At 37.0% G+C, this 14,003-nt stretch overlaps 1 protein-coding gene across 1 annotated transcript in view; it reads right to left on the bottom strand.

Moving 5' to 3' along the window:
- RIMS1 (regulating synaptic membrane exocytosis 1) overlaps positions 1 to 14,003 on the bottom strand; it is a 354,268-nt gene that overhangs the window by 188,578 nt on the left and 151,687 nt on the right. The window contains exons 11-12 of the mRNA XM_026089988.1: positions 13,340 to 13,683; positions 10,278 to 11,140 (exon numbers count right to left, since the gene is read on the bottom strand). Coding sequence (XP_025945773.1) covers positions 10,278 to 11,140; positions 13,340 to 13,683 — 1,207 coding nt within the window. The remainder of the gene's footprint in view (positions 1 to 10,277; positions 11,141 to 13,339; positions 13,684 to 14,003) is intronic.

Raw genomic sequence — 14,003 nt, 5'->3', positions numbered from 1 at the left:
TCATTGTTATATTGTTAGAATAGCCCCCGACACAGTTTTGGCCTGGGTCAATTAGCACTCTCATTTATTTGCAGGCAGGAGACAGGCCAGCAATCAATCCCATAGGTAGCTTCCATGCAGCCTTTCTCATCTGATGCACACAAAAGCTTCATCATATGGAAATGTGCCACCTTCTGTTACTTGGCCAAAGACATCAAAAGATGGTTACTTTACTAGCACAGTAAATATGGCCAATGAGGCCATATAAGAGGTGCTCATATTTGAACACTTATCTGCTGGGTTACTGAGTTTGGTATCATTGGTCAAATGGAGACAAGAATCACCTTCCTGGAATGTGAAGATTATATATAGTACAATAGGAAAAAGAAGGAAGGAAGGACACATTAGAGCGATGCAAAGATAGGAAAAGAGTTTTCAGAGAGACATTCAGAGTGGACTGCAAGAGGATGAAACTATGCATATTTATTCAGAGGTAAGACAGACATCTTCATAATTATGAACTTTCTTCCTGACACACTGCAGGTTTTTCATAGCGGCCATTCACTAGCACACTGACTTTAGAAAGCTCAGCAAATACACCAGTCTGTCTATCCAAAGGTATACTGAAAGAAACTGGATTGCTTCCTGTGTATTACAGTAATTAAGTATACTATTCTAAGCAAAAAAAACCCCAAAGATACCAGAAAAATGTTAACACAAAATACTAACCAATAATACCAGTCAAGCTTAGTCTCTATGTTTGGACTCAATACTCATTTATGATGATTAGAATCCCTGTAACTGAGAGAAGCAAATAGAATTTTTTTTTCCAGAAAGTAACAGAATTTGATGTTTGTTTGTGTTTTGTTAACTCTAAAATAAAGTCCTCTTGTTTTCTGAGACACAGAGAGCAGATCTGATTTATGCCTTCRCTGTTAAGCAACTCCCTCCCTACGCAGCCTTTGAACAGAAAAATGATTCCCAGATCTGCACGAGGAAAGATAAAAGACTGTACTATCAGGGATCCATGACAGTTGAGTTACGTATTAAAAAAGAAGTGTATGCCTTATACTATAATTAATTTATCTTTTTCTTTCACAGGATTTTATTTTTCTGCCCAAAAGAGGGAGGTTCCTCCATACAGGGAGGAAAAAGAAAAGGTTTGGACTCCAGTCTCAGGACCTGCTCCCTTCCTTCAGTACGCCGCAGAGACCATCCACAGTTAGGCAGCTTTCCTAATTAACACAGTGTGGTTCTCTTTCGCAGCTCGCCTTTTCCTCTAAGCTCTCAGATCAAAAGAATAACAGTAGATCCTGAGTAGCTGTTCAAATATCTTTTTATTGTATATACAAAAATACATGCATATAGAAAATACACAATAGACTTTTGTATAGCATAGACTGGGGAAAAGGATCATCTTCTGGCTATAATGCCATGTCCTATTTCAAGCCAAGTTTCAACTCTAGTTCATTGCATAGCTGCATTTTAAAAAGTGCTCAACAGCTACAATTAGGGCCAAATTTTTCAAAAGATTTTGGCTCCCTCTAGACCTTGGAAAGTGTTGCATAGCCAACAGCTCCCAGTGTTTATCTAGCACCTATTTCCAATGCATTCTGCATGCAAAGTACTGACTACTGAGAATTTTTGAAAATCTGTCTTTCATGTAGAAACCTGGAGAAGTCCTTAGTTTCCCTACAGGTCCAAATACTTGGCTGCTGAAATTAAAGCTACTCTGCTTGGAGGTGTTCAGTCTTTCTGACGATACAATCCTAATTCCTCCAGGCCTTAGTTCCCCTGTACGTAATGACAATAACAATCTAACTACTGGACGTGTTAGGATGATTTCATTACCATTTTATGAATTAGATGCACAGGGGAACGTTCAGCAGCAAAGAACAACCAATTAATAAAATGATTAATATGTCAAAAATGAAGCAATGCAGAAGATAGAGAATTTTAATAACAAAGAAACACAATGTCTTGCCAACTTCCAGTGTTGTTAGAAAGAACTCAAGACTGAAGGGTACATCCTTTTCTTCCATGTCTCTTGATAAAACAAAATGCACATCTTCTTCCCTTTTAAAAAAACAGACTGTTACTGCAATAAGTTTGTACTGGAAATGGTTATCAAATGTCATTACTTAAAGGATGGCAAAAGGATAACCTACAGTTAGGAGTACTGTGAAATTAGCCCCAGATTTCACCACCTTGGCCCAGAGCCTGCCCTAGGACTGACAGTAGCATTTCTAAAACAGAACAACTTCAGTGCAGGCTACAAAGAAATCAATTTTGTTCTCAGGCAGCCTCTATTTGAATTAAATAAGAAATTATGGTCACAACTGTCCTTAACTTTGTTTAGCTGTCCTCAGAGTTGACATGGTTTCTGGTAGCTTGCCTAAATTTCCCTAGCTATAACTTAACTCTGCAGGGAAATAGAGAAGCTTCTCTCTCTCTCTACAGCTGCCTCTTTCCTGTTCAAAGTCCAGCGATGTCTCCCAGTCTTTTTTTTTTTTCTTTTCTTTTTCTTTTCCTTCTTTTTTCTTTCCTAGACTATTCAACCCCAATCCTTTTCATCCTTCCTTATACATCACGTTTTATAGATCTCTGGTCATTCTCACTGCTCTTTTCTGGACTCCCTCCAACAGGTTCACAACCTTCTTAAGGTCAACCAGCCAAAAGACTTTATTAGGACTTCACAGGAGAATTGTGTCGCATATCTTCCCTGAAGCTCCCATTTATGTGGTTATGTATGTCAGTAAAATGTTGGGTTTTCTTTGCAACTGTATGACTTTTTTCCCACTCATGTTCAGCCCATTTCATTTGCATATGAACGCATGAACTTTATATAATTGCATATACATGAAACTTACTTCTTACTGTCCAACTCTAATTTGGACAGTAGCTGTGAACAGTGGCTGTGAATACTGATAGCACTGACAAGGGTTAACACGGACTAAAATTCTGAAAATACAGCTACTAGATTTTCATTAAGATCTGAAATAGAGGTAGATCTAAATTATTCCGCAAGGACCAGAACATAAATTGGAACTAATTTCTAAGAACTAAAATACCATTTCTAGGGAGATTGTCATTTTACACTAAGTTCCAGCTCAGTTGCATTTTTTAACAAATCCAGCTCTTTTTAAAACTTCATGTCCAACTCTCCAAGCTAGCAGATGTTAAAATATGCTAACAGATGTTACAGTACAACTTGACTTGCCTACACCACAGATTTAAAATACATCAGTGAAAACAGTTAGTTAAAAACACTTAAAAAGAGCCTCTTCTTCCCTGTTGCCTTTTACTGACATTTTCTTTCACTGCATTTACACACTGTGCTGTGTACACATGTTCTTTTAGCCCACAGGTTATTTTTACTGCCAATAATGTTACATCACTAGAAAAATCATTGCAGCAGGGATTTAATTTATGCTTTCCTTCTTATGGAAGCACCCCCACACATGAATTTCTAATGCAGAATTCAGAAGACTTAGGGAGGAAGATTAGATCTGTCAGGTCTGCTCCTCTGTGAACCAGAGGGAGCGCAGCCACATCTGCCCGCTAACGATGGAATCACTTTCCCCTTTCATCTTGCAATAACTCTCTCCTTGCTTTTAATCCTTCCATCTCACACACGCACCAACACTGAGACCCAGAAGAGAATGCAGCAAAATTTTTGCCCATAACACTTTCTGACCAGAAGAGTAATGCTGTAAGAATTAAACTAATCTAGGTCATTCTGTTCCTTCTGGTATCACAAGAAAGGCATTATGAATGAAACATTCACGTCTGTTCTTCACTAAAAGAAACTGGAAGGTAGYGTCAGTATTTTTTTTAACCAAGATTCCAGCTCTGCCATGACCTCTCCTCTTCCAGTAAAATCCATCTGCAAGTACACAAARTGAGTCTTACTTTGCTTTTTACTATTTTGCAGACAACACATGGGTATTAGGTGTACTTTCAAACATAAAATGTGCAAATAAAATACATGTTTAGGTAATTACGAATAACAAGAATGCGAAATGTAAAAACCATTATCACATCTGTTTACGTAAAATTATATAAGCAATTTTCAAGGTCTACTCAGACTGCTCCAATTTTCAACACCATTTCATTTTCCTGTTTCAAAGACCGCATGACAGAGATCTAGAATATCTCCTGTATCTATCATGGGATAAGAAGAAGTTAAGTACAACCTTGTCTGGACACAAATCTATTAGTTCCACACAAATTCTTGTTTTTAAAGAAAACAGTCAAAACTTAGTCCAGATCTAAACAGGATTTGTTTCTTCATTGGATGGCAGTAGGCAGAAGCTGTCTCAGCTTTAAAATGAGAGGGCCTGGATTTCATTTATAATGGTCTGCTCTATGTTATTCTAGCAGGAGCCTTTGAAGTGAGTATAAATGTAATTTATGCCTTCTAAGTGGACTTTCGCATTCCCATGATGGTGTTGTCACTGGAAACTCAGTCCCCAGAATGTTCAACTATTACAGATTTTAGAATAACTAGTCCTATAGCCTATAATAATAACAGGATAAAAATGATTAATCGGCAATCACTAACAATGTCCTTTAAAGGGTCCAGAATTTTTTAAAAGAAAATTTGGGATGACCTTTTTAGACACTGCTAAACAATTCTGTCTCTAAATTTACTCCAACACAGAAACACCTCAAAAGAAATTTTTGGGTCCTCTGCCAAAGAGACAAAATCCCAGTGGACTGCCAAAGACRTGTATCTTCTGGAAAGAAAATACCTCCAGTGTTTATGAATTATTTTTAATGATTTTCATGAAATACATATTAAATGCTTACCGTGAAGATCAGGTAACGTACTCACTAAATTACATTGATTGCTTTGTGTTTAAGAATATCACCTTTTGAGGGGTTTTTATGTTCAGAAGAGAGGGTAATCCCCAGAATAGTTTGTAGAGAATTAAAATACTGAGATTAAAAATTATAAAGTGCTTATCATGAGACGTTAAAACTGTAAGATGCAAATAATTCACTGGTGTAAAGGAAGGAATTCTTTCTACTGTCACAGCCAACTTTTCACTAAAAGGAAAACTGAAATCTCTAGTTAATATGTATCAAGAAATAAATCTCACGACTGATTTCCTAAGTGAATTCATTTAATACCACAAGTCATCCATTTACCTTGTAAAAAAAAAAAAAAGATTTCAACTGCCTCATATACCTGTCCAAAATGGCATTAACTGACATAAAACATGTTCCTGAAGATTTGACAATCACCAAAAAAGAAATGGACACAACATCATACATTTTATGTAATGGTTGATGAAACTCTAGAGTTTAGAGGGCTGGAAGCAGTTAGTGTATTTTTGCCAACAGAACTAACTCTCATTTACYGTACATTTCAAAATGTTTTCATATACTTTTATATTTCATTTCTATAACACCTGATTTCATAATAAATGAGACTTTGCCCACCTTGGCAGAATTACTGTTCACTTTCCAGCTTTATTTACATGTGCTACAAACAAGTATTTTGGGCGGTCTTGGTACATGCATATGCATTTGCATATTTCCCCAGTAACAGTTCTTTTTCACTCGCACTCTTTTGTGATTTTCCAATGGTAAAATATTTTTAATTTCCATACTCTGCATCTAAAAACTGATGGAGCATAAACATCTGCTCAAAGATGACAAAAATAAAATAGAAATGTATGCCAAAAATTATGTTTTATTTTCTGTTTGCATGTTCTTCATAAAAATTGGGCACAGTCATTCCTCTCAAATCTCAAGTAGCACAGCTGTTAACAGATCCCCTGACACTAAGGAAAGCCCAAAGACAGCTTTTCTAGCAAATGCATATGTTCAAATGTAACTTTTGCACAGTTTTGAAGACATCTGGGAATACAAATGTCTTGAGAAATTTAACAATTATTAAAGTATTGGATTCATTTTTGAAAATTTCTATATTGATCCATACATGATGTTAATACATGTTAATGTATTTTGATGTGATCATCTCAAAACTGAATTTGAGTTTTACCTCTGTATGGCAAAAAATGTGGAAGTGGAAGAACAAATGTAGTGGAAGAAACACTCTTAAGTCATGTTAAATTATAGGAAAAGAAACAATAGTCATTTCCTGAACACTGTAGCCTAGCATTACATGAACTAATTGTATCGCAGACGCTGATCATTCACCCAGTCAGTTCATACAACAAACTTCAGGACCAAAGATCTCTCGTGAGCACCCTGTACAGTTAAACACAATTTGCTTCAACCAAGACTGCAATCTGGAAAATTGCAAAATCAGCATTTCTGAAAGTAGAGAGTACACAGCTAATGATTCTGATCCCAAGAGACACTATCTGAGCTACAAAGAGGGCTTTTATAATAGCTGCTAAGGATCTGGCATTCAATTTATTGATTATCAATTTATCTAATTTTAGACAAATTGCCCTCTGAAGGTGCCTCCCTGTCTTCACTGACTGCAGGTGAACTTGCTTACCTATTTTCAAGCTTAGTAATTTAAACATGCAGTAATTTGTAAGGTTTTCTGTTAGTTTTCTTATAGATTTAGAATTGGAAATAAAGGTGGGCAACCATCTAGGTACCATGATGCAAAAACATATCTACTTTATAGGTCATTTTTGGCTATTGATTTTCAATACAGTTTTACACACTCTAGCTTCATCTTACATTCCTATGGGGCATCATTTTCTTTTAAACACCTCTGTAAACTGTTTTCTATATAGTAAATCTATTTTAGCTGTTTCATATAGAATAGAAGCTAGTACAAAAGGTTATTACAATTAAAATTAATGCACACATTTAGTGAATGCCAATATAAAGCAATCAGCAATTGAGTAACAAACAGGTATTTTAAGTTCTTGGGTTTTATTGGTAAGGCTGTTCAAGTTCAAAACTTTACTTGCAATAATTCTATCTTTCTAGCTCCATTTACATTACTTTGGCACCAGATTTCTGACTGAGCATTAATTAGATAAGAGAGTGGATGGAAAGTAGATGGATTCCAGACCCTCCTGGGCTTGTAAACCAAAGCTCTTCAACTAAGGACCTATGCAGTATCRCTCCCAAATTATATGCAAAGCACTAAAGGAATGATGGGTGAAATTCTGCTTGTAATGATACTGTTTAACTGCACAGGATAGGATTATGATCTCAGTTATACAAGGGCTATTTTTTAATTATTTTTTAACATCACATCCTTTTCTGTGGTATTTTTTATTTTAAGGATTTCTGAAAGATTTTCTTAGGTAATGAAAATTCCTGCCTTGATATCTATTCTTATAAAAACACAGCAGATTCATCTTTTTGTTTTCCTACCACTCTAATTATGAAAATAATTTGATATTCTAATATCAAAAAATGCTTCTTCTGCTTTCTCATTTGTATTCACATTGTCTAGTTCTTTTTCTTTATTATAACCCCAACTTCAAAGACCTTCCACTTCTTTCTTCCATGGCAAAGATTGTAACAGTCTTACCAAGATAAGGCAGAAAAACAAACACAGCTACATCTCATAGCTATTAAATGAGTAAGTATACTTCTGGAATTAATGTATTGCATACCCCTAAGCTTACACACACACATATGTATATATAAAAAATATCCGATTAATAACACTGTCCTAGATTACTGACAAGTAGAGATAAGTTAGCAAGGAAGGCAGTAACAATGTTAACCACCTATTGAGTTGGTCAACTACCAACTACCTATTTGCAATGTTTACTCAAATACTGTAGGGTAGCATATAGCCCCCTATGATACAGACCTAGGCCTCCATTGTCTACAGTGGAAGCCTAAATATCTACCTCAGATGTAAACACCGAGGGCTTGATTCAGTTATCTGTAACATACACATCTAGTGTCGTTTGAGATTCTCCAAGGTAGCTACAGAGAACTGGCAGATATGGCAAAGGATTTAGCCCTTCTGGAGCAGCACGCAGGATATCCTAAGGAACTTCACATGGTAATATTCAAATGCCTTTATTAAGGCAACCAAATCAAACTTGTAGGATGCAATTCAAGATACAGATGCTCTTTTAAGTTCTTTCATGACAGCTACACTAGGTTGCACGCTACCACTACGAGATCTTGTCAATACAGTCAATGGAGCCTGTGTCAAGGCTGAACTTCTCACACAGAGGTTCTCCTCATCTGAGCCACCAAAATGTATTGGCAACATCTGTGCAGGGCTGGCAGATACGACAAAGGATACACAGGAGACCTGCGCCATTCTCTAGCAGCAGTTGGAGGTGAAACAGCATGATCTAGGCATCTAGAAGTTAATTTAAGCTACTGAATCAGGCTTCTTCTGTAATCAGTGGATAAAGTAATTCATCCCACCTATTTTAAACACTTTTATGATGGTAGGTGTTATCAGTATATTCATACTAGGTAGCTAACTTAAAGATTCATAACAATGCGTGCAAAAAGTCCAACCTTTAATGCTTTAACAATGCAACAGGAAATCTGTCAAAAACTAAGAGACCCAAGTCGCATGCCTGAAAGCAACTCCTGAAAGATTTTACTTAGGAAGCAAGCACCATTGCAGAACAGACACAGCTGTGCCAATAACACTACTATATCAATATACTGATACCAGTATATCAGTATTTATCATTTTTAGCCTGGACTTTATTTTCACACAAATGAACTTCCAGTTTACAATAATATCCCTCACTGTATATGGGAAATACTCTCTATTTCATTAGCAACCTTTTAAACTGATGCACATAAATGAAAGCAAATAACACAGATGGAAAGTAAATGCTGTGTTACAGACCATGAATGCCAACAGAGGAAAGTCAGGGAAATTTACTGAAATCTTAATTTCAGCATAAAACACTGCCACAAAGTAGGGGAAAAGATGTGTTCTCTTAGAATGACAGAATTATTGAGGTTGGAAAAGACCTCTGAAGGTCCCTAGTCCAACCTCCCGGTCAGAGCAAGGTCAACTACAGCAGGTTGCTCAGGGCCTTCTCCATTCAGGTTTTGAGTATCTCCAAGGATGGAGACTCCACAGTCTCTCCTGGCAAACTGTTTCAGTGTTTTACCACCCTCACAGCAAAAAAAGGCTTTTTTATGTTTAAGTGGAATAGGGGTCAAGATTGCAGAGGTATGGTTGTCATCTATCCTTAAAAATGAGCAGAAAAGCAAGTTTCTGTATTTTGAACTTTGGAAATGTTTGTGCTTTGAAAGTTACACAGGCACCTATTCAAAGTCATACAGAAACTGTGCTACCAGATGGGACTGGAGTTAAATGTTGTCTCTTTTTATATGCATATGTGGAGGTTTAGGGGATGACAGGAGACCACACCATCAGACAAAGACAGACAGAGAGAGTTGCATTTCTGAATCAAAGACATGTCACTGCCAGGAATAAAACAGACAACCTATTGACATTTTGACTGTGAAAACCTGCAGAAAATTTTCACGTAACAAGCATAAATAATTAAAGAGCAAAAAGCTACTTCCAAAGACACAAAAAGCATTCAGCTCACTACAATGACATTTAAAGACAAGTTACTGTTATGAGACAGTCAGTATTCTATCACAGCATTCTCTGCTTATGCCTATTGTATCTGTTTACCATTCATGAGTTTGACTAATTTCTTGTTCAAGAAAGAAGAAAGGCTATGTTTAAAACCATACAGTGTACTATACTTAATCCTTACTGCTGAGTGTTACCAGGAACACATGAAGACAAACTGAAATAACAGAAAGACGATTTATTTGTTAGCTTGGGAGTAAATGCATCCAGATGACGGGTTGGCCAATTCTCATCTCTCCCCTGCATCTGCTATCATTGTCAATGATGAACGTGGCCAGATCTTTGATATTTTATTAAAAGTAGTAAAACATTGCATAACTTAAGACTGGGGTGTCAATAAGATTATGCTTTATAATGGTGTTCTCAGATTCTTATAGAACTCATTTTCAGTTTCAATTTATTCACAGAAAATATTCTGCATACTGATAAAAGAATGAAGCTATGACCAAAGGAGAACAGATGTTATCAAGAAAATAAACTAGAACCCTTAAACTCTATCAGTTCTAGGTGAAAGAGGAAAGAGAATGAGAAAGAAACTGATCAGCTAATGCTACCTATAACCACCTCATGTAAAACTGCAAAAGGAAACATACTGCAAATGAAATGTAAACAGCTATAAGTCATTTCTCAATTTAAAAAAAAAAGAGAGAAAAACAAAGGTGTACAACCAAAAAACAGGCAAAAGAGAAAATACAGATGAAAATTTTTCCCAAACCATGGTTATGTGCATAATATACATAAAGGTCCTTACCTTTTTCACTGACACTTTCACTTTCTATCTCCACATCTTCACAGCTAGTATATTCTGGTGTTGATGCCCCTTCTTCCTCTGAGCTACTAACTGACATCTGCCTTTTCTTTCCACCTCTTTTCGCTCTATGAGGCTTTGGAGGGGATGGCCGCACTGATTCCGACTGGTCAGAACTAAGGGAATCATTCCTTAGCATGGTCTCCATTTTCTCCCGCTTTGCTTTTCGCATGAGAATAGCAGAGCTAGGATCAAGGCGACTCTGTTTTTTAAAGGAATCATGGTTCTTGTATTCTACGTGTTCTATAGGAACTGGACTATGCCTGGGAGTTGGTGGACTATGATTAGATAATTGTTTAGAAACAGAAATTCTTACATCGCCTGTTCTGTCTATAGAGTATGACCTCTGAGTTTCCACAAGAGATTTCCTGTCCTGAGTTCCCTGTAACTGTGAGCGTTTTCCTAATTTATTCTCAGGTACCTCCGCTTCCTCCATTTCTGTATGTGGCAAAGCCACATCACTGTGTCTTCTTTCATGCCGTGCTTTAGAAACTTTAGCATGCATGCGCATCTGCTGTTCCTCAGGATGTGGTTTTACAGGATATCTCGCCAGATTGGGGTCACTCCTGTATCGAGTATGATATTCATCTTCCTTCCTTTGTTTTTCATCATCAGGCACTTCGCCTTCCTCAGGTTTTTCTGGCAACTCTTGTGACTTCCCTTTCTCCAGTCTTCTACTTTCACGCCTTTCTTTACGTTCCCTGTCATCGGCTGGTCCTTCTTTTTGAAGTGAGGATTTTTGCACACGCTTACGCTCACTCTTTAAACCTTTGCCATTCTGGTCTGAAACCAATAATGTCTTCTTCCTACCATGAAAAGGAGTACATTAATTTGAAGAATTTAATGCAAAATAAAAATACTTGTGTAAACTGTTGTGGTAATTAGATTGTAAAACTGGGGAAAGCTATGGCAAAACATACAGAAGGGTACTGAATCTATTAACATGGACTGAATCTACCAGTCTTTTCAACAGTATTGCTGTTTTCCAATACAAAAAACAGCTAGTGTGAACTCTATAAAAACCTAAATTATAGTAGGTCCAAGTAATAAAATTGCAAAGAATATTAACAACTATAAAGGCAGATAAAAAATCTTTATCCATATAAGTGGATAAAGAATCAAATGCATCTTTGTAGTAACTGCAGCCCTATGACAGAATACTGGAGTATGGTTATTCCATTTTTCTGGGAGCAGTCTGGAGAGGCTGGGCTTATGGTCTAAACTCATATACACAATTCATTTCAAGCACCCTGACAGTATAAATATAAATATCACCAAATGGAATATCTCTCATCTGTTCTATTACAAGTAGAATTAACATGGATATCAAAAAATGCAAAAGATAGAATATGTTCAGAGGCAATAATATTTGATCTAGTTTCCTTTATCTTATTAAAACCCTGAAAAGAAGTACCCATTTCATTAGCATATAAAGAAAGCCAGACTGACTCTTTGAGCTAAATTAATACCATTCCTTTCTCTGGTAATGAAAGAGAATAAAAAATGTAATTTATTTCTCTATACAACCGAAGTACAAAGTAATGAATAATGAAGCTGCCTGAAAATTATGATCTCTCGTCATTCATCTTCTGCTTTGGAAGAGTAAGAAAGTCAAACAATCATCAAATCCCCTTGTAGAACTGTTTTTTTTTTTCGTTCTAATCCTCCCAATTGCCCTTTTTTATACCAGTTCACATTTGAATCCATCTGTTTTGAAGAAGACCAAACACAGCTATACACTTTATTTTAGATGAAACTGCACCGGTACTTTGTATTGTGTCACTGAATCTTTCCTACCTTAACTGTTACATATTCAGATTACATATACCTTTTTCACATATGCATCCTAATGGACAGGCAAAGGTGGGCATGATCCACCTAAGACATCTATCTCCTTTTTCTCTATCCCCTTTTCCTCCTGAGTTATTTGCAATACATGGGATCTGAGCTTACCATAGATGCTCTCCATTCAGAACCTTTGGACTTCATTTGAAAGCCTCAGTAACAAATAGAAAACATTGCTATTGTATAATTAATATAGCCACCTAATTTTTGAACAGCAAAGCAGAATTAGAAAAAATTTTGGTGCCCTGAAAGTGTCGTTCAGCTGGTGATGACAGATTTGAGGGCCTTCCTAGTGTTGAGGAAAAATGTCAGTGGAATCAGCGAGGGCATCATTTGTTGGTTTATGTCATCCATTTACAAAACACAAACCCGAGTTTTGCTCCTGTTAAACCAAGACAGACCTCATCCACACAGCAAGTTACTAGACAACTCTCCTCATCTATTTTCAGCTTCAATAGCTATGAAAAAAATCATCAATTATTGTGATCAAGGGAGAATCTTCTATGGCAAATTCAGTTTTGTTGCCAGAGGTTCCCTCCTCTCAATTGCTCTGTCATCTGCCAGTCAGCAGCCAAAAGAACAGCAGCTGATTCATCACATTATCTTCTGCTGACTTGTTCCTCTTCATCCAATTCATTACAGTGAATACAGCTAAGGCGTTTATTCATTCATTGAGTTTTAATATACTAGTTTGCTTAATAGTAATATAATCATTGATAAAATGATAAATGAGGTAGCAAATGTAGGGACATCTCACAGAATGCCACAGGGTTTATTTTTCCAATTTAGTACATTATTTCATTAAGTTAAATGTTTGCTTTTTGTTCAGTAACTTAAAAACACCTGCCACATTTAAAGTTTTATTAAAAAGTAAACTATAATTCTGCATTGAAAGTATACACCCAAATGCATTGAAGTATATGGAAATACCCTTAAAATACAACTATTGCTCTTTTTTCCATTTCTGTTATGCAGAATGAAACACATGCTTCAGACAATGCATTTCCTAGTGAACAGTTATCAATTCCTGGTCAGTAAAAAAAGTTGTTCTTTGTTCTTACATGGTTCTAAGTATATACAGGGCACAGCTGAAAGCCCTGGGTAATACTACTGATCTAGCAGTTGTAATTCCGTGGCTCTGTCAAGACAGAAAGTATTACCTCTCTCTTGGGGGTTCACTTCTAGACCTTGATGAAGCTTGCTTTTGGTCCAGGCCCATAGCAGGCTGTGATACTTCTGCTCCTTTCCTCCTATCAGACTGCACACTGGAAGAAGAGATCTCCTGTGATGAGGCAGTTGCCGTACTTAAGGGAGTCTGTGATCTTGATCGTTCTTGAAGTCTTGCTTTCTTTTCTCTAGGTGCGTCAGAACCTCCCCCAGTCGCAGTATCACTCAATGCTCCGTCCTGGCTGGGTGACGGCTGTGGTCCACTTCCAAAAAACCATGCTCCAGATTTTGTTAGGATTTCTTGTTGCTTTCGACATAAATTGCATACCCACATAACCTAGTTGAAGATAAGAAGAGTCAGTGCAGCTGTCCCTCAGATCCTAAAATACACGCTTATTCTACCACAGATCAGATAGGATCTCTTCTTTTCCTCTGCACTGGTGAAGTTTGTGCTCATGACAGTGCTCAGAACATGCTGCTGGAAGTGCTAACTGCACTGGTGAGAGCCAAGCATCCTACAGGCACATGCTAAGTGAGCTTCTCCAAAACGTGCTGTCAATATACATCAATCCTACCTGTAGCAATCCCCCCACCCCAGCCCTAGCTGTCAGCTGAGTAAACAGTGACAACGTGACTAACGCTGCTGGTGTTCGGGTA

This window comes from Apteryx rowi, unplaced genomic scaffold, assembly GCF_003343035.1.
Source record: "Apteryx rowi isolate R43461 unplaced genomic scaffold, aptRow1 scaffold_84, whole genome shotgun sequence".
Lineage (NCBI taxonomy): Eukaryota > Metazoa > Chordata > Aves > Apterygiformes > Apterygidae > Apteryx > Apteryx rowi.
Note: the sequence above shows the minus strand (reverse complement) of the source record. Positions and strands in the feature narration are given on the sequence as shown.